This window comes from Arctopsyche grandis, chromosome 2, assembly GCF_051622035.1.
Source record: "Arctopsyche grandis isolate Sample6627 chromosome 2, ASM5162203v2, whole genome shotgun sequence".
Classification (NCBI taxonomy): Eukaryota; Metazoa; Arthropoda; class Insecta; order Trichoptera; family Hydropsychidae; genus Arctopsyche; species Arctopsyche grandis.
In genome coordinates, this window is record NC_135356.1 from 3,076,304 (window position 1) to 3,099,882 (window position 23,579).

The window sequence follows — 23,579 nt, forward strand, 5'->3', positions numbered from 1 at the left end:
GAGATGCTCCACGCACAAAAGCTCGTGACGTGCGGCGTTTCACTTTTGGTGACGCGCCAACCAAATTCACGATAAGTTAAACTTAGCTAAGGGGTGGGAAGTGGGATAAGAACGGTGACACTCACTGGTCCGCATGGTCGTCTCTGGAGTCTGAAGATGGTGGTTGTTTGGTGCGGTGGCGGCCGGCGCGCGAGTCGTCGCCCAGGCCGTATAGCCCGGCAACCGCCGCCATCGGGCCGCCCTGCCGCCCTGTCTCACCTCATCACACGCCTCACCGACACCGCCGCCCTGCGCGGACAATCCTGGCGCACGCCACTGCGCACAGCCGCACTGCTCTCGCTACACACATCACATTCGCCTGCGCGCGCGCACCACCATCACACGCCGCGCACCGACGCAACACGCCACGACACAAACACCAACATCAACAACACGTGCTGGCAACACCATCTGCCGTACTGCCATGCATACTTTTAGCAATGCACGTGTACTCTATACCTATATACACATATGTCTGTACCCGGCCTGGCTAATGTCACCTGTGAAAGTGTGCTATTTTTTAATTCAATCGTTACAACTTTCGTGCTCTACTAATACGAATTTTTTGCTCGTAAATTTACACATTTAAAATTCAGCACACATCCAATTAACCCTTTTAAACGAAAATAAAAAAATAGTGTGGCCAGAACACTATCCTAATAAAAACATGTTTCAATAGAAAATACTCAATATAATATAGCATTAACAATGGGAAAAAATCCCAAGTGAAAATACGTAATTTTGACTTTTGATTTGAACTGGACGACTACTTAGAGAGATTTGAAAACTGAAAAGTACTAAAAATGAAAGATAAAATACCCGACTATAGATTCCAATATTTATTTTGAACAGGAAATTAACAGATTTTGAGAAATCGACCGAACAACACCAAGATATAGAAAAATCGTGCGATTTAAAAAACACATATATCTCCGAATCTCGAGCTAATCAACACTTTTTATTACCAGATTCGTGTTCACTGGGCATAGATCTATAAGAAAAGTTATATCTCGTCTCTGAACCAAAAAAAATTTGTCGAACAGTGTTATTATTTTGAATAAAAATACCAATAATTTTATTTTACTACCGCCATCTACATATGTATGTTTAAAACTAAAAACTGGATAAACGTCAGGCACTTTCAGAAATTCAAATTTCAAACGCGTCTAAAACAATATTTTTGCACCATCGTAATGGGGGAGGATCCATTTATTTATATTGATGAACAAAATGAGCAATATGACAAAGTATGAAAACGATCGGATAAGAGGCAAAATTTTTTCTGTGAAAGTGAAACGTATAAGAGGTATGTAAAAAATAAAAATACATCGCGTACTCGTACTGATTTGTATGGAATAACGTTCCACATGTACTAATAAATACACTCTAATAAATAAATCATATAACTAAATAAATACAGAAAACTCTCAATTATCCGGGCGCGGATTACCCGGTTTGCGGATTATCTGTGCATGAAAAATTTTTTTTTTTTCTTATATGATAATGATACGCACCGTTTGATTGCGACTGTTGAAACGTATGTCATACAGAAGTGTTTTTCGTTCCCTTTTAAATGTCTTTTACTATTGCGTTAATTATTTCAGTCGCTTTCGATCACCGAAGAAGTAACAAGTGCATGTATTCAGAGCAGATTTGTTCGTAACATACATAGTATGTTTAATTATTTTCAATTGCTGATGAATTCTGAATCAAAATTTGATGATTCGGATTATTTGTGTTTTTCAATTATAAGTGCCCTTCATCCCCAGCATAAGCCCGGATAATCAAGAGTGTATAAATCCACTAATGCTAAATATATGAAATTCGATATTCGTTCATATACATATACTGTATACTATGAACGGTAAAAAGCTTTTGAAATTTTTCTTTTCAAATTTGGATATATTTATATTATTAGGCTGTTCAAATTTCGATAAATGTTTGCTTAATACCGATGAAAACAGTTTTTAGAAATGAAAATATCTCCTTTGACAAGAACGAATCGTGGTAAAATACGCCTTCATGATATTAAAAAGGTTTAACGATATATTCAACTCGTAAATATTTTTTTTCAATCAAGATTTACCAAGAAAAGTTTCCACAGCCTACAAATTTATTTGTCTCTACTGATCCCACGAGATACATAAATATTTCAATTCATATTTTTATACTTGCTTACTTTGAGAATTTTTTTAAATTATAAATTTTAGTGAAATCACGTTTGTTGTATTGTATTTTTAAAGTAAAAACAAAATTCCACATTCTTAATTATGTGAATCTGACCTTACTATCAAAAGTCCAATAAAAGTTTTTTTTATGGTTAAAGCTTAGTATTCTTTTAAGTACTTTTTTAAAGATGACTATTTTGTAGGAGCATTTTTTTGAACACATGAACGACTATGCAAACTAAAACTCTGATCACTTTCGGCTACATCTTCATATCTCAAAAGCCTCGACAAATGGAAGCATATTAAATTTTAGACTTGATACGAGCCTTGTTTAAACTTTACTTTAAATATAATACTCCTTTGAGGCATTAGCTTCGTGTATTTACAGGCATCCCAAAAACAAACGAGCAGCCTTGGCTTTTTTAAAACAAGCCGATCGAAAGACAAATGAATCGGTCGGTACTTTTCAATTTGGCAATTCGTCGTATTTAGAGACAAATCGAACGAATCAAACAAACAAGCGCGGATTCCCGAGCTCATTAATGGGGAAAATTTGATAATGGAACAAAAAGGAAACGACGAAAGAATCACTCTTTGCGGAAAATTTCATGTATGCCCGGATTACGCGTATACGTACTTGACATTTGTGTAAAAATTACGACGTGGAAAAGTCGACATTACTCGGCTAAATGTCAAATGTTTAAAAACGAGCACACGAAATAGCGCGCGAAAATGTCTCGACACGGTGTGTGTGTGTGTGTGTGTGCACAGTAACGATATGCGGAAAAAATTAATATTTTACGACGGTAAAAAAATCGGTGTAAACCGACCAGAATCTGTATCGCATTTCAGTCGTACACATTTTTTACAAGCTTTTTATTATATAAATACACTTTTCATTACGCGTATTAAAAAAATATATGCCAAAACGGTTTATGCCGTGTCCTTATATTATAATAATAAATGATTAACTCGACTGTAGGTCAAATATTTCACTCAATTTTTATTTAATTTTAAATTTCTTCTATGATATATTTTTTTAAATAAAAACGTCTGTTTATTCCCTTTAAAAATATACAGTCGTAAACTATAGCCGATCTGATGTAGGGTGAGTCTCACGAGAACCGAGAATGCTGTCGCATTCGTGCAATATTTTGTAGCATTGTAAGGACGTAAAATAATTTATTTATATTATTATTTCTTATTTAACTATATAATATTATTACGATATAATTCAATGCAAGGTCTTAAATAAGATTACTGCAAATTTTGCTGTCAATAACATGACGTTGACAATTACTTTTATCATCCAAAAAATATAAATTTCCATTAATATAAAATATATGTATACATATTTCATAAATAAATAAATAATATCAACAACTTGCGTATTTTATATTAAAATTTTATCAATGTAAATATTTCAAAATACGAAACACGAACTCAAAACTAACAAAAAATAAAAGTCAAATTCTACCGACCGAAAAATGTTGTATTTCTTGACCAAATGTTTGCTGGGGGTTGTTTAAGATTCTATTAAAAATTTCATATAATAATTTTTTTACATATGATGTTTTTAATACTAATTTTAATATTCGTCTAAAAGCTTTTCAAGTAAAGAGTATCAATTCGAACGCAATCTGAATCAGATCAGACACTCTCCAGTATATGTGTATGTAAATATGGTATTTGTAATACAATTATTTCAAGTCGATATACAATAGTACATTACAAAATAATGGTGCTTTAGAAATATGCTATGCTCATTTTCAATGGATTTTTTTTTTTTGACATACACACATATGTACATTTCGGTGAAATAATAAAATTTGACATAGCTCGACGTGTGTTCACGATCGATAACACTAAACAGCATTCAGATATAATTCGAGTGAAAGGTGAAAAAAAAAAATTGAAAACCACAAATTCGTTCATTCGTACAAACACAAATTCTAACATTCGTTTCCAAATATTCAAAAACAGAAGAACAAAAAAATACATACTCAATCCGCTTTAATCACAGAAAAATCGCAACACGCTATAATGAATATTTATACATCGAAATGTATGTACGCGAATTATTCAAATATAAATAGGCATACATACGTATATATGTATGTACATACATACATGCGTGTGTGTATATTATTTTCATGCGACCCGTTTAATTCCTCGGAAAAACTAAGCGACCATTTTGTGCCGACGATACCGGCAAACAATCCATCACTTTGAGAATCCGTCGTCTGAAGAGTTACCTTGGACTTAGATACATACATATATATGTGAATATACATAAGTATGTGTACATTTCCCGGGACAAAATGCTCGTAATCCAGCGTGGTTGTGTACGTGAGCGAATAAATAAATAGCTCTCGTTTATGGTTCTTTTTTCCGAATAAATTTCCCGAGTAGTATGCGACTCTATGGAGATCTTTATGAGCTCAATCATCCTCGGATGTGTACTTATATACTATCAGAATATAGATATGTACATATGTAAATTGACTAATTGTCAGTTGAATGAGTGCTGAAATAGTGCATCGAAAAATTCCATTGAACACTCTTTCTTCGTTGCCGATTGAATTGCAAGGAACTGCTTTAATAAATGAATTGCTTTACGCTGATGAATTGCTTGCACGATACTATTTAGTTTTTATCTTCCTTTTTCCCCTCTTTGAGAATTGTATCACAAACCTAGCCTGTTTTTGCAAGATTTTTACTAGTTAAACTGTTTTACTTTATCTATGTACGTAGTAACAATAGATGAAGTTTTGTAATTATGCAAAAATTCGAACTCAAGATTTTGACTGATTCGAACTCAAAATCAGTGATTACTGCTCACGTTTTCATGATAAATGTATATTTTGATACATACATAGAAAAAATATGTATTTTGGGGATTTCTTGAATACTGTTAGTCCTATCGAACTGGAATATAGTATCGGTTTTTTTTAACTGAGGCGGCAAAGCCGATAGACACAAGTGGTTTGACTTATACATACATATGTAAATTAAATGAAAAAAAAAGTAAAACATTCAGGATAACAATAATAAGAGTGGAAAAAGTAAACAAAAAAAAGAAAAAACGAAATAAAAGAAAATACAAAGAGATAAAAAAATAGAACTGTAAAATGATAACTAAAAAAAAACGAATATATCCATAGAAAGAAATGTAGATATACATAGGTAGGAAAAGGAGAATTGTTAAAACCCTTTAAGTTTAAGAAAGACGTCTAACTTGTTTTTAAAAATATAATGGTTTACAGAAATTACCACATTGTTGGAAAGCCTATACCATACTTAAACCACTTTGTTCGAAAACAACGAATCTTCAATGAATTTGTTCGATTTTTCTTTTAGAAGTCTAAGAGAGTGACCTTTAAGATCAGTGCTGTCATTGAACATAAAAGGGTTGGATATACATATGTATGTAGGATGAATTTTAATGATTATTTAATATTTTAAAACAATTAAACAATAAATAGCTTTTATTTTTGATTTTGCCTACGAGTCAAAAATAATACGATTTAATTAAAGCAGTCATTAGCATTTTTTCATCTCATTTTGATTCCACTGTAGCGGTTTTTCGTATAAAAGTTTAATTCTACAGAATTATATTTCGAAACTTTTTCGGCAACACAACTCGTTTTCGTGAAAAAAATTCCATAGAACCTCAAAATTAAAATTGAACAAGGGTTGTCTCATTAAGTAGAACAGTTTTAGACGTACTTTGAAGCTTTTAACTTTTAAAACCATACATACATATGTACATAGACACAAAATACGCCCTGTTCGAATTAAATTATGCATGAAAATAAAAATAAAAAGTACAAATATATTCAAATGAAAATGTTTAAAAAAAAAACCGTGTTCTGAAGTGGTTGCGGTGTCGTTATTTTTATTTTAGCGCGATTTTTATCATCCAAATGCTAATATTTCTTCGGGGCAAAGACTTTCGCTTTCCATTTAAAAGGTTGACAGTTCAAAATAGAGGCGACTGGCCGAGTTAAGGTGGCTATTCACATATTTAGATTTACGAGTGCGTTTATTTTTTTTTGCTGCATTCTAGAGTCGATCCTAAAAAATTATCAACTACACTTGAAGCCACTTTATTTGAAGCTACGTAGAGTTTTTATGCAGAAAAATCTACTTACAAATATTGAATGACATACAAAAATCAGTTATAAGACTGTTGTTTACAATATGATAAATACGTCGGGTGATCCTAGTCGTTATTTTAAGATATCATTATTCTAAAAATTAGATCAAAACATTTATTTTTATGATTAAAAAAAGTGTCTCGAAATTGAAAGATATACTTGGTACGTTTGTATTAGGCAGAAACTCTACAAGAGATTTATCTGCCGACAAATCTGTCTGTAAATGTTCAGCTTTATATTATTTTTTTTCTATTTTATTAGAAAAAGAGGTTCGTAAAATATCGCATAAGATCAAGCCGGAAAGACGAAATCAGTCCTAACTGTCAAAATAAAGTGTTTTAAATTTATATCAGAATTATAATATAAACAATTTAACATTCGTTTTATAACCTAATTAGTGGTTTTACCTGGCTTCGATCGGTATTTATAATATAAATCATTTAAAAATGGCTAATCTAATATAGTAAACATTTATAATATTTATTTGAATAGTTATATTTTATTTAAATAGTTTTATTTTATTTAAATTTATTTGAATATTCATTTTATTTTATATCAAATTCAACGTCAAAGATTCTACCACCCAAACCTTACATAGTTTCATACATTAAAACTTACATCCATAGAAAGTCGCTTTCGAAATTATATATTAGATGAGTGAAGTAAAAATATATATGAGAGATAATGCTACAGCTTGCTAATGCTAATGTTTGGTAGCTACAAGCTACCAATCTTAGACCAGTTTATTGCGATTATTTTTCACCATCGAACTATCAGAATCAGTTTAAACTTCCATCGGTGACCAAACTTCGCAAAATGGCAAAGCTTCTAACCAATCGGAAGAATGTAGGAATATTGTCTGAACGATTAGCGAAGTGAAATATGAATTTAAACGCATTCGTTGCTGACTTTTAAATGACTTAAAATATTGTTGAATAAATCACGGAACATTGTAATCACAATATTGATTTTTATTAATGACCCGTCAGCTATTCCCTGACAGGCCGTTGCTAAAAAGTAATTCATTTATGTGAGTAAACGTAAGAATATTAGAAGTATGTTAGATGAATTGAAATGGTTGGATATTAGAAATAGTATTAAATTGAGCACTTTTTGTATATATGTAAGCTAGATAAGAATCTATTACCGAAATATTTTAATAATCATATCGTTATGAATAGAGATATACATGATTATAAAACTAGAAATAGGAATAAATTAATTATAGGTAGAGTTAAGAAAGCAAAAACTGCAGAAGGTGTTTTCTACAGAGGTGTTCAAATATACAATGACCTTCCTAAGAGCATTATAGGTGCTAGTAACATTGGTGCTTACTTGAAGAGTGTTAATGCATACCTCTGTGGAAGATGACATAATTATAAACGTAAGCTTAATAAAATGCTGTTGAATTATATTAGATGTACTAATTAAAGTTTTGATAATTTTGCTAACTATGTTATATTATAGTTGTTAGTTTAAGTTTGAAATTGTTAATTGTGAAATTATGAAATAATTCATTAGCAATTGTCTATTTAATAAATAAAGCCAGCAGCATAGCTCGGTCGTTAAGCTTCTGCTTAGCGTCGAGAGGCGCCGGGTTTTTCTGAGTATATTTGTAGTGCTGCTGGTCAGACCTGGATATTTGTGACTCCATGTCGATCGTTTCCTATCAGAGTTTGCCAATTTTCTTTGATTTCATTGTTGAAACGGTTCCCGCTAAAATTGGCTAAATATCCTTCCTACCTACTATGTCACCACTATTTGAGATTGATTAATGTACAATAAAATTTATGTACAATTCATAGATGTCTCGTTAATTTGCGAGTTTTTCGGTTTCAATAAAAAAAATGCTGCAATGTTTGTAATTGTCCAGGAAGGCGCATTGGGCTCACCTGTAAGGCCTTTCGTGTATATATGTATGTAACAAAAAATAAAAAATAATGTTTTAATAATAAAAATACCGTTTTGTTCTCTACTGCTACAATCCCTCTATCATTAGTCTATTTACCATAAGTTTTCACGTTCCATTTATTAAAAAGCAAGGAGATTTTTTCGGAATATTTGTATCTCGCATTGCCTGTCGTAGGGTCGCAACCGAAAGACCTCGTTCGCAGACAAATCTTCAGGTGAAGGGCCACCTTTAGGGTACCGGTTGCGTCATTGCGACCGGTTCGTAGCACCAAATGCGTACACAAAACCCACGAATAATCGATAGAGGGCCGATCGAAGGCGAATTGTTTGTGTTTAGAGCGGTTTAGGCGGCATCCGAGGTCAAAGCGTTCGAATTTAACCCTTTCGTCCGGTCCGAGAGAGCGAGATTTGTGCACGGGTGATTCCAGCATGACGCCGTTCAATTAGTTTAGGTGTTGACGCACAATTCGCAGGTAATTCGTCATGCGAAGCAGACGGTGTGAACGAGCCGCTATTATTTTAATTTGCATCGGGGAAAAAATTTCGAACAGGTGATACGCGACCGTGTGAAAATTTGCGCTCGACGCGATTCCGCTGATTTATACGGAGAAAATTAAAACGGAGTGTGTCATCTGTCAAATAGTACGTGGGTAATTAGTTTGGACGTTTCATTTGTAACTGACGGGGAAATTTTTTTTATTTTGAAACAAATACTGCCTTTTGTACTCTATCTTTGTACGTATTGTACGGTTCGGTGATTATTCCGCAAAAAGCGGTCTCGCACACGTCACTAATATCTCGATCACGGAACGTCTGGCACCCAAAAATTCCATCAATCGACGAGAACCGAGTGCAAGATTTAGGAAAAATACAAAAATTACAAAATAAAGCTATGAGAGATATTTTGAATGTTTGGTAGATTAAAAAGTATTAGAAGTATGTTTGAATTAGGATGGATGAGTATTAGAAATAGTTTAAAAGTAAGATCATAAGTTACTACCTAAAGATTATACAATAAGAAATAGTGATATCCACAGTTATTATCAGGCGCGGCTCGTGCATAGGAAATGCGGCGCTGCAGCTCCCCCAGAAAAATGATAAAAAAATCGCATTTACAAATTGTATTTAGATATATTTGACAAACTCATTAATAATGATTATATCAAATATTTAATCATTCTTATTTAAATTGTATTCAAAAGTTGTAAATGTATTCAAATGTGATTTTTTTTGTATTTTTTCTGGGGGTCTTGCATCGCCGCAGTTCCTATGCACGAGCCGCGCCTGGTTATACTAGAAATAATAACAATTTAGTTGTATATCAAAAAAGCCATGGTCTAGGTATAAATTTTTAATGATTCAGTGGTGGAAAATGGCACTACGAAATTTAATTTTCAATTAAAAATCTATTATAAATAATAATGTAAAAGAACAGATGGAAAACTTTTCAGCCACGTTTATTTTTATTGACAATATCGGTACAGGGACTAGTACCTCTGAAAGCTTTGAAGAGATCTGAAAATTATCGCCGAAAGAGTCAACCAAAATTGTAGGTATTTTTAAATCCTTACGAGAACTTCTTTTGCGTGGATTTTTTATATTCTGTAACCTTTCTTTTTATTTGCCAATAACTATTTAAAAAGTATACCGTTTATATGGAAATCGAAATTATGTAATACAGGACAACGTCAACATTGACTGAAGCGACTATATTGAAAGAAAATATTTTCGCTGGATTAGATATTCATGCAAACTGAATTTCATATGTTCCCAAAGCATGAACAGTTTGAACTCAAATCTCCTTAGCAGCTATGAAAATTTGATTCGTTCGCTTTTCTTACTTTATTTTTATTAATTTTTTTGCATCAATAAACAAATTTTCCTGAGATAAATACCGTTATTATTTTGAAATAAATAAAAATTTTGATCTTTCACAACAAGATAAAATTAAAATTAGGTTCTCGTATTTTTTTAATTCGTGAGCATCTGCTAGGCATTGACAAACATTTTAAGCGAAGTGATTCATCTTAGAAAGACTATTTATCTCTAAAGATTTCTCACGGTCTTCTAGACAGAACTGAATGACAGGTGGAAAGGAATAATTATTTGGTAGCTATGTATGTATATACAAATGTAAATTATATAATAGTAAATGTGGCATATTAAAAGCGACTTGTATTCGGGACGAAGTACATAAATCATGCGCGATTTATTTTAAATTAAATTATAAACCGGATAAGTATAGTAGTAAATAATATGTCGTATAAGCTACTAACAAATCCATTTAAAATTTTGATGTAATTTCAGCACGTAAATTTGTAAATACGTACATACATACACGGTATGTATCTACATGTTTACTAAATTGTGTTCAAAATATAAAAAGAAACCTACATCCTCGACACATTCACATTAACCCAAATATACACAATTAGAGTCAAATTAGTCGAAAATATTGGATAAAGGTAGCGGTCTCAATTTGGAATCGATATTTCATCGACACGCTAATATTAAATTAACATATAGCACTGAGTACCATATTGTACACATATGTATGTATGTATAATATTAACGAAGCAAAAAATTGAATATTAATAAAATCAAATATTAATAAACTCATTAAAAGCAGAAAATATACACACGATTCATAACTACATACATATAGGTTTTTTTTGGTTTAAACTGGTGTTACTAAAGTTGAGAAATAAAAGCCTTCAAAGAGTTACGAGCCCTTTCAAAATACATCCAGTGTCTAAGTTAGGGTACCGCGACAAGTTATAACAAATTTGGTATAATATTTCCTCATTGAAAACAGTGGAAAAACAAACTTGTCCGATATTTCTTGGATGTTTTTGTGTGGAAACCTTTCGATCCTGAGCACTGAGCCTTAATAAACACATTTAAGGTCTAAGCTAATGTACCAAATGTACTAAATTTGGTTGTGCTAAGGCAAAAACTATAAATTTGCATACATATATATTTACGTGCATTGTATTATTTGATGTTATAAAGATAATATGAACAAAGATACCATGAAGCTGCATATCCATATTTTTTTATATACATCGAAGGCATGTTATCCGATAAATCTGACTGTGAAATACTTAATTTTAATCATCGAATTGAAAATTCCATCACGTTCACGAAAAATTAAAATTTTCGCGAAAATGACGAGCCTTGGAAAAAAATTCGCATACCGTTTTTAATCAACCGTGTCATGGTAAAAAGGTTTTTCCTAACATAATTAAGCATTTGATTACACACTTTTAGTCCGTGCACTTTGAAAGTGACCCGACATTTATTTCAATATGCGTATGTACACATGTAATTGTGAACAACTTTGAAATTATTCACAGTTTGAGGGACGAAAATCGCAAATCATACTTAATCAAAACAGAATATTTTATGCGCCATTTGTTACAAGAACAAAACGTTACCGTTTGCGCAACATTTGAATAATATAAATTGAAAACGGAAGTATCGCATGGCTCACTATTGTGCCTGGAAAATGTATGCAATATGTATTATATAATATATATGTAAGAGGTGTGATCAAAAGATATGGAAAAACACCAAAAAAATATGGAAAAATTGAAAACCGTAAATATTTTAATCAAAATTTGACGTCCTGTGTGTGAATGAAAGTTTTCTCGCATTATTTTTATTTTGTTAATTTATTTTACTATGTAAATTGAATTCAAATTGTATATTAGTTTTGTTTGAATCGTCGTTGTGTATATGTAATACGTGAAGCGTTTCTGAAGAGTTCCCATAATTAGGAAAAATAGACATGTGCTATATTTTATGTACTATAAATATAAATATGTACTATATTTTAGGACTAATATGTGTACATATGTATATTATCATATTAGTTTTATGTTATGATAATGATCAAAGCTATGAATATACATATGTATTTATTTGCATATTAGTCACACATTAGATGCTAAATTTACTTACAGACACGATGTTTTATCAATCGATACATTATATGTACATATATGTTTAGATACAGTAGAAAAATTGTGGAAAAAAAGATGGGTTATTTATATAATAATTACATCGTTTGAAAAAGTTTGAATACATTCAAGTCTACCTAAGAAAAGGTGGATAGACTTTAATGCTAGTCTTTTGTTTCTATAATAATATAGAATATAGAATAAAAACAATAAAATAGAAAATCGTTTTATACTATAGAGGTTGTGAGCCGTTTTGCAATTGACTGCAACTAGAATGGACACCAAATGTTTACGATAAAATCATAAACTGTCACCTCATAATGCATCTCATTCACACTTACGCATTTACAACCATGAAGAAAAAAGAGAGTTACCAAACTCCCGCTTCAGATGTATTGTTTCAAATACATTGCACAGTAAACTATGTTAATAAATAATACATTTTTTTTTTCGTCAAAAAAAGTTAGTCGGAGTCGTATAAAATTGAACGATTCTGACTCAGATATAAATCGCATTTATTTTTTTACTTAACGATATATGTATGTACGTAAATATAGAATGACTTACGAAGGTACTGACAAAAATAACTCAACAATATTGAATGTCAGCAAATCTGAGATAGGTTTGTATTTTTGTCTTATTCTCATGTTTGGATCAATTTGAGAAGATATTTAAGACACAACATTACATATTGATATGTACATACTGTTGAATAAGTTTTGTTCAATAAGTCTTGGTTAGTTTTATCAATATACTAGCTGGACCCGGCATGCGTTGCAATGCCATAATAACGCATGCAATTCCCGTTCCCGTTCCCGTTCTCGTTCCCGTTCCCGTTCCCATTTGTCGGAAAAACGCAGGCAGTGAACACATTTGAAAGAATTCAATTGTTTGTTTTACCCTTTTAAAAACGCGTTTGAAATTATTGCGTTGCAATGACACTCATTCCTGTATTTCCTGTTTTTGTTCCCGTTTTTGGGCGATTTTTTTCACAGTAATCATTCTGGACAGACATACAACAAATTCTAAAAGTTCCATCGTAATCGTTTGAGTAGCTTAGGAGCCCCTACAAGACAGACAGACAAACAGACATTCAATTTTATATATATGTATGTAAATATAGATTTATTTCAAGATGAATATGAAATATTTTCAATGGAATCGATCTATAAGCTTTCGATACATGAACATTGATTAAATCAACTGCTTACGAATCAAATGTGTCAGATATATAACTGAATAATTAAATTAAGCAGTTGCATTTTAACTTTATTGAGTGACTATAGTTTGAATGGTTGCATCCGAGCAACCGGTGAATACTTTGCAGGTCGGAAACTCACTCTGGAAACTGGAATTTAATCAAATTCAAAACAGAGCGTTGCATCGAACATATAATACAATTAACAGCGTCATCGCCAAATTGAGCACTTCAAAGCAGGACTTTGATGCTCGGGAGGGAGAGAAAGGGGAGAAGGGGGTGGGGTTACCTCTAGGAATATATATATATATATATATATATATATATATATATATATATATATATATATATATATATATACATAGGTGAGGCCGTTTTGTGAATGGTCAATGACAATATTGCAATGGGGACGTCTGTGCGAAACTCGTGCGTTGGAGTTAATTAAGGATGGGGCGTCAAAACGGGGGCGAAGGCGCCGGGGGCGGGGGCTCCGGGGGCGCCGGCCGGGGCCCCGATCGATAGGCGGGCTGCGGCTCCAGCCTCGACTACACCTGATGCCATTCATCGCCCCTCGGACTGAGGGGCTTCTCTTACCCCCAAAAGCCAGACCGGATACAGGGAAAGGGGGAGGGGCGATGCGGGGGTGAGGGGCCTAGGGACTTGTGAAGGTTTTCCTGCCGCCCCTTTCCCCTATCCTGATGAGAATGGTCAGGAAGGGTGTAAAGGAGCGTGGGTAAAACCCTCAGGATGTTTAACTGACTCTCGTATAGAGGACGTATGTATTATGTGTGTATGCATGTCTATGGATATTCGAACGAATATACGGGAGAGCGTTCAAAAAGTTCCCCGAGAGTGGTTATTGTTCGTAAACGTACGGCATACTGTATTATGTACATATTTATGTATATTGAATGAGCTAATCTTGTATAAACCAGCAGTTTGGAATAGTGGTTAGCATATTAAGCTTTCGAACGGAGTGGTCACGGTTCGATTCCCACTAGTAGCTGTTGGCCCAGACCTTGGTTTGTAACTCCAGGTCGATCGTTTCCTTCCAGAGTTTGGTAATTTTTCTGCTTTTTGTTGAAAAGGTATCTGTATTTGGCATCTTCTTTGCAATCTGAGTTAATTTGATTTAAAGTTCTGTCTTCTTGTAATTAGCAGGAATTTCCAGGCTTTTTTAGCGCTATTTGATAGTCAAACAGTCGAACTTCCTGTTTGATTTGAGTTAAGCAGGAGAATTATTGAATTTGAGCATAGCATATTCCTAAAGCACCATTATTTTGTAATGTACTATTGTATATCGACTTGAAATAATTGTAGAATAGAATTTAGAATACCATATTTACATACACTTATACTGGAGAGTGTTTGATTCAGATTTCTAATATAATATATAATAATAGATAAAAATAAAAAGTCTGTATGTATGCATATGTATGTCTATGCATGTAAGTAAATACGGAAAAATAAAAAAGAAGATTTATTTATTTTTACCATACTTTTAACGAAAATTTAAACTTTCAAATGTTGTGGGTTATTCAACAATGTTTTGACGTATTATATGGAGACTGGATGGGAAAAGTGTCATTATTAGAAAGTTTGAAACACTTTAACCATTTCCTCAATATGATATTGTCTATTTACTTTTGTCAGAGTACCGTGTAAGCACCCGTCAAAAATTATATGATGTGATTTGATTGATTGTCTTTTTCCTCCTTTTCCGTTTTCTCCTTTCAATTTTTTTCTTCGCCAGGATCTAAAGAGACGTCTTCATTTCATATAAAACACCGTATAAGATTATGTGATATAATAAAACGCGCAGTTTTGTCAAAACTATTGAATGTTCCGAAAGCGATCCCTTCGATTGATACTTTCCGAAACGCTCCTTTGATATATAAACGTTATCTATGTGTGTCTGATAAAAGTTTCGATACCTTGTATACACATACATATATATATATATATATATATATATATATATATATATATATATATATATATATATATATATATATATATATATATATATATATATATATATATATATATATATATATATATATATATATATATATATATATATGTATGTGTATATATAGCTTCAATCTCAATTTCGTCTCGCAATCGCCACTGAAGGACTCGGATACAATTAGAGCCTTTGAGGATTTGACCGGAAGTTTGAGGAACCGTTTCGTTGCGAATTCTCGACGTTCGGTGAAAAAGTTTCGAAATTCACTCGAAAACAATCGTCCGAAATTAATGAAAATTTTAAACTTCGTTTCAATCGAAACTGATAACTTTAATCAAAAATTCACAACAAAAAAGTTTATAATAAAAATGCTCATTTCCTTATATACATACTCATATGTATGTATGTACATATAGACAAAATAGATAGGTTAATTAGTACTCTTTAAGTTAGACTTGTTCCATTTTATCATAAAATCATTAATATTTCCTAAGTACGCCTTTTGACTCAAAGTAAAACATCGCTTCCATTATTGCGGAATTTAGTGTGAATGCTTTATAATATAACGTAATCTGACTGTTTCATTTGTAATGAAAATTCTCAAGAGCTGAAATTCTAGAAGCATTTAATTTGCTCACGAAAATTGATTCAAAATATTTTCTCTACTTATATGTAATACATATATAAGCAAAAGAAATTCAATACTATTTTTGAGATTCATTTTAATTACATATATTTATATAGGTATTTGCGGAAATTAATATCATCCGAATGCGTATTACGAAATATTCTAAAATTTATTTGTTATTTATATTATTTTTAATTCCTGTATATAAACAGCTTAAAACAATGTTTAAGCAATAAAAAAATAATCGATGCAGTTCCAAAAGTATAGTCTTTCAATCTTCTGAATTGCGTTGAATTTAGTTAGCTTCTAATTGTATTTGATGAGCGATTATTAAGTTATTATTATATATGTATATAATAATAATTATCGAAATCATTTTTGTACTTATATAATATTGTATGGAAAATTATATTGAAAAACCTATAACTAAAAACTACATATTAGGGATTTTAATTTACTGTCAAATGTCATAAACCGATAGACAGTAAATGATTAATCCTACTACCGGTATACCGATATTTACCGGTAAATGATTTTTGAACAATGAACTGTGTGTGGTTGCTTTTCCTTAGAACGTTAACTTGATTGAATCGTATTGATTGAATCAATATAATCGATTGAAATGTATTTACATATATCCCTACTGCTATACAACGTAATTAAAAAACGAAATGACTGTCTGAAATCGGTAAAATTAGATTTTTATAGGAACATCTGAGGCGTCAAAGCAAACACCCGGTTCTTTGTTAGTATAAAAGTGTAGTGGCGAAAGTGGATCTTATTTCATAGACGATCAGTCTTGAAATGGGGGAAATATTTACCAAAAACCAGCTATATAGCTGAAAATGAACGATGAAACCAAAAACTCCACGCAGAAAACATGTTCTGTGTATGTACATACATATATAAATATACTTCCGGTCATCGGAATATCACCACTAAGCTATTTCCAATCATTTATATATTTATCGCAATTATTACAGAAGAAAATTTAGTAAAAAGTTTTCATATTGCAATTGTTTTCGTTTGGGATGTTATCATTAAGGGTCCGACCCTTTTGACCAGAGCAGTGTCCTTATGGGGCAGGGCAAGTTGCCAATATAACACATTATATAAATTAAATAATATCTAAAAGCTACCGGACATATAGCAAACAACGTTCTCTTATTCCACTATCATGTCCTTGGCAAATGCACAAAAAAACCTGAAAATAAATATAACGGCCTTTTATGATTCAGATAAAAGTTTGAATTTTATTCTATACATTTATTAACAACATAGATTTGGATACTTGGATATTTCAGTCGTTTTCTATCAAAGTTTTTACCTGCCAATTTATTTGATTTAATTATTGAAACGGTTCTCTACAAAATAATATATGTACATGTACATATATAAAAACGGACGCGATGTATGTATGTGGCGGACGCGTCAGCAAATATGGATATTTAAAAAAAAAACAAATTTTAGAATGTTAGTAGTGTATGTGGGGCCTAGAAATATTTAATAAAATAAATACACGCGAACGAGGAGAACAACCAATCAGCGTGTAGTTGTCCACGTGGACTAAAACGTTTGACCAATTAGAGCAACGACGATACATTCTGACCAATGGGTGTATTTTCAGCATCCGCTATAGGGATGTCGACCTATCGTGTTGAAAAGTTTGTGTGAAGAATTGGAGGTGTGGAGCGTCTGACATGTGCTCCTGATATTGAGCAACTGACCTAAAGCGGGTGACGTCAGATGCGCTGGGCGGGAGTGAATACACGTCAACACATCCACGAACACACACACACATTCATTCAATATTTCGAACGGGTGAACGGGTTGGATCGGCGAGCGTGTGATGCACGCACTCAACATTTTATTATTAATATGTGCAGGTGCCTATAAATTATATTTATATTTAATATTTAACTTTATTTTAATTTGTGTATCAATTCCTTTCCGAAACCACCCATTGAAATCAACGGGCACAACAATAGTCTGTTTTGTATTTGTCACGACTGTATAATTTACAATTTTTTTAAATTTAAATATAGTTTTTAATTTAATCTAATACGTGTGTATTTTTGTAAAAGTTTAGTCAAAAAGTGACGATTTGGGGTAATGTGTTAAAAAACAAACGAAGCGAAGGGTCAAAAGAAAACAATTTTACTATTAAGCTTCAGAATACTTTTCACGCAATTTTTTACCCGTTTTGAGTGTATATTATTTTATCATAATGCGAAAGGACGCTCCTGCGAAAAAATATTAAATTAAAAATAATATTGACATACAATTAGTTAAGGAAATTAAAAACCTGATCCAATCGTAGCATCCTTAATGAAAAAATGAAAAAGTTTCAGAGTGTTCTTTTTAATATACGTATATGTAAAATTATAATATATAAAGGCGTTTTCTTAAATGTATGCACTTCTTCTGATGGTAAACTCTTCCGCAAACTTATTAAAATTCCTCGCACACTTTACATTTATTAATTTTTCTACCCGGTTGCCCACCTCTGACCAAAGGGGCGTTACGACCTTTATCTACCCTACATTTTCGCCATATTGAAAACCATAATTATTTGTTAATGCGAACGCACGTGCGCATTACACGTAAGTCTTCACCGCATACGGATACACCTACTATCAGTTTTAGTGGGAGGAGAGGTAGGGAGTTTGGTCCGATTTTAATAAAGCAGAGTGGCTGATTCGATTAAATTAGAGGGGTTCGGTCAAGTTCAGAATTCGAAACGAAGACATCTGAAACGTGTATGTGCTGAAAATGTCGGAAATCGAACCAAATCGTGCGTGTCGAGATAAATAAAATAATAAGAAAAACAAAGAAAAAAATAAAAAGAGACATCGACGCGTCAGGATTTCTGTTTTGTAATTGGCTAGATGTTGGGTATAAATCTTAATGGTTTTTTTATTATGAATAATTGAATATTGATATATTTTAGAGTGCTTCTGTTTTGGCAGTAGCAGCATGCTTATCTGCGGAATAAAAAATGAATCGTTTCAATCGTGCATGTTTCATGCATCATATATCCGTTACAAACGCATTGGGAAAATCCACTATCTATCAAAAATACTCAAAGCAAGATGTGATCGCAAAATACTTGGTTTGTATACTTTTCATGCAGCAAATCCTAATAAAAGTGCACATATACCGATCAACAGGATATTTAAAATTACAAAAAAATGGACGTGAAAACTTTACAAAAATCGATTCCATACAAATCTGTATATACTACTACATTCACATATTGAATCTTTGAACCGTGTTATTATACGTATTCATTTATTAATCTTGCTATTGTCAAACTAAGTCTACGACTAAGTTTTCGAAGAACAAATAAATATTTGCAATATCGTTCTAATGAACACCGCAACGTTTGAAAGACGAAACATACAAGTTTGATTTACTTGCGAACTGACCCAAGTGTTAAACTCCATGTCAAAGGCTAAAATCGTAATATCAGCTGTTTATTCGGGGTCCTATGTAAATATGTATTGTGTTCTATTTTCTTCTTATTGTGTCCGGGAAAATTTGGGCAAACAAACATGACTTTATTGAAATATATTTTTTAAATTTAAATTCCACAAAGTAATACCAATTTAAATATATTATCTTTGTTCTAATACAGTAGATAAAATTAAAACGTATTTATGTATGTCTGCGAAAGTACGACAGGAGAAAGATGAAGATGACACAAATTTAAATGTTAATTGGAAATCTTATCACAGACATATTTGATTTAACAAAACTTTTCGAGATATTTTGACACTGGACGTTTTTAAAACAAACCGTCAATATTAAGAATTAATATGTCCAGAAATATAAATGTAAATCCCAGTTAGATATAATAGATCTAAAATCTTCGTTTGAACTTCCAACTAAGTCAAACTTATTTTTTATATTATATGTATCTACAAGATTTTACATGTGTATTCTACAGTATGGATAATCTAATATATAATTTCGAAAGAGACTTTGTATGTATATATGTATGTAAGTTTTGATTCGTAGAATCCGTAACGTTAAATTGAATTAAAATAAAACTATTCAAATTAATTTAATAAAATGTCTAAATATAATGGGTTTTATATAACATAATAAATATAGCACGACATAAATAGACAAATAAGTTTGAATTGACGTAGGTTTACCCCGGTTTTGTTGTTCTTCTTCCTTTTTGATAATCAGATTTTTGACACTGCGCATACGAGGCTTCCCGAAGTTTTAATCGTATTTTAAAATGCGAAGATAACACAAAAGGTATCCGAAAACACAAAGAGGCCATATTATTGTTTTATTTTATGTAATACATATGTATAAATGACAATAATTCATAATAGGTGGCGTACTTTATTGTGTACCGAGTATAGTTCTCCTGCTACATATAACGAGTCGCTTTTATTATCTGACTACAAACGGTGGAAATAATACGATAGCAGTCTGAAAGGAGAGAAAACATAAATCAGATATTATGTTATATTACAGCTCCACAAAATGTAGATCGTCGATTTAATGGACCCGAACGTGTCATTATGAAAATAAAAGTCGACCGAAAATATATTTATATTTTGAGAGAAAACTGGTTTCAAAAATTAAATTATGCATTGAAAACTGAAAATCTAGCTTTTCATTGAATCGCCACTAAAACGATTTTTCATTTGAAGGTTTACTTTGAAACATTTCAAATTTATATATTTATGTATGTACATACATATATACATACTAGCTGAACGCGGAATGCTTTGCAATGCCAGAAAAAGGCATGTAATTCCCATTCCCGTTCCCGTTCCCGTTCCCGTTCCCGTTTCAAGTGATGGTTGGAACTCAACTAACGTCTCTTCAACGCCGCGTCGTCATAAACACATTTCCTTGACTACAAAATGACGCTTCAAACTTTCGCGTCGGTAAAATCGTAATTACGAATATTATTATTGAGAGGTTTTTTCCCGTTTTTTTTCACAGTAAGTTTCCTGGACATGCATACAACAAATCCTGAAAGTTCCATCGAAATCGGTTGAGTGGTTTAGGAGCCTATACGAGACAGACATTCAATTTTATATATGTACATATATAGATAACATGTGCATATGTACATCATACATATATTAGAATAGTCCACATCTTGCAGTTTTAAAATATTTACATAAATATGTTCACAGCAATGAAAACTTATTAACCGTTTGGGCTATTTTCAAAATCCTAGCAAGAAATACTAACATTTATAATATTTTTTGAAGAAAAACAACGTTTTATTTATTGACATACTTCATTGGCTGATCGTGCCATACTTTACTGTGCATTGTATTTGAACAAGAAAATTCAAGAGGGTGTTTGGTAGCTCTCTCTCTCTTTCTTTCTTTCGTGGTTTTAATTGCAAGTGTGTTAGTGAGATGTGCCAGGGGGTGATAGTTTATGATTTTGGTATCGTAAATATTTGGTGTGCAATTAATTGCACGACAGCTCGTGACCTCTATAATAGAAAAAGATTATCTATTGTATTTTTTATTATTCTATATTCTATATTATTATGCATATATACAAAATAGTGGAATTAGGAAACTACCCGTGCGCAAAGAACGTTTGTTTTTGAATAAGTAATGTTAATTTATCTATTTCAAATTGAATTTATATATTTTTTTTTTCAATGATGCACTGGCTCACAAGTTTATATTCAAATACCACCATTATGACGTCGACAACGATCATTGTAATCAATTTTCGCCTTTTTCATATACAATAATAGATCGTTGTTTAGCATTCAAAGGGTTAAAACATTAAAAATACGGTGTTATTTTAAATTTGATAAAGTTTATATAATTTTTAGAGATTATACATAAACGAAGTCTATTGAGAAAAGTCGATATTTTTTTATAATTTTACATATTTGAATGCGATAGTCAAATACAATTTTGTAAAATGAATAATGTAATTATATAACCGTTTGAATCGTTGAAATTTTTAATCGAAATGGTTGTTTTCGCATTTTATATTAGTTAATATACAGTAAGAAGGCTACTGTGCAAACTAATACGGAACGTCCGACATCTAACATCTAAAACATAATAATACAGTTTAATTATTAAAGTTCGTAGAACTTGTTCCAAAATGGCTGAAGAATGGATAGTAAGAATAAGAGATAAAGTTTTAGTGGTCCATAGAGGAATACTGCAACTAATGAGAAATCTGCAAGCACGCTAGATTGATTTTTATAAACTTTCTTTTGCTACTAGTTTTGTTTCAAAAGTTATACACAATCGTATTTTACTGAGGATGTTAGAAATTATTTAGGTCGAAATTTGTAATCATTGTTTGAATCAATGCAAATCAATGAGTTTTTACTGTCGTATATATTTTTATTTTTTTATTTACCCATTTATGTTTATTTCATTATCCAAATTGGAATAGGATATGTATGGATCGTGTCATTGAAATCCTGGTTTAATAGGAGTATACGAACACAGCAGTAGTTTAACAGACCTTGAAGCCTTTCAAAGGCTCCGTTGATGCGCGAGATAAACGAAGAATAAAATCGACGAACGAGAAAACACAAAAGTAAAAGCTTCAACGATGAGTGATAGCCTATTGCATTGTGTCGACTCATTCAATCAACGAAATTACAAGTAATTGCCTTGTTTAAAACAAATTAAAAAAAAAAAAACAAAGAAAAGGTACGTCCAAAAAAATCCAACGCGCCCAAGTGACCTGACGTTTTTCATCCGATCGCTGGAATTTTTCCCTAAGACATTTTCCGAGGTTTCCGACGTATTTCATTATTGAATATCTTTGAACATTCTGACTTAATGTTTATGTAATATTGAAATTTTTCGGCAATTTTTTTACATACATATTATGTACAAAAAATTTGATTTAAATTGTTGCCATATTAAATTTTTGGTTGCCAATGTTCATATATGTTCATATATGTACATATATACCCGGCGTCCCTTAGAAATATAAAAACACGATCATATATGTATATATATATATATATATATATAATTACATACACATGTAAGCAAGTAATGTATTGAACGACCAATATTTAAACGTTAGTCAAATACATATACTATATATATATATATATTTAAAACGATTTTGATACAATTTCCATTACTGTAAATTTCAATTTAAAAAATACATTGTGTGTGAAAACTCATTTAGGGGGATGAGTTAATCTATAATTTAACCCCCATATGAAATTTCACGCAGAGTTTCTTTAGCGATTATCTATCCGTTATCGTAGACAGAATTTAAAAAAGTTGAGAATGAATTATTTCAATTTAATTTAATGATCGATTTCTGAAATTCCTTGCCTACTTTGTGTATTATGTGTCAATATTTGAAGTAAATTAATGAATTATATATTTTTTTAACACAATTCCTTACAAATACAGAGCAGAAAATATGTATAGTAAAATATGAAATGAATGTTTATTGTAATATGATATTAAGATTAAAAGCGATTATAATTGTTTTAATTATTTACTCGTCATAGACGAGAGTGTATTAAATTGAATTACAATGTTTTTAATTTT

At 31.7% G+C, this 23,579-nt stretch overlaps 1 protein-coding gene across 1 annotated transcript in view; it reads right to left on the bottom strand.

Moving 5' to 3' along the window:
* Sh (Potassium voltage-gated channel protein Shaker) overlaps nt 1-444 on the bottom strand; it is a 196,135-nt gene extending 195,691 nt beyond the window's left edge. Inside the window, exon 1 of the mRNA XM_077444946.1 lies at nt 126-444. Within this exon, the coding sequence (XP_077301072.1) occupies nt 126-232 (107 nt within the window). The 5' untranslated portion in view covers nt 233-444. The remainder of the gene's footprint in view (nt 1-125) is intronic.
* Between the last annotated feature and the right edge of the window lie 23,135 nt (nt 445-23,579).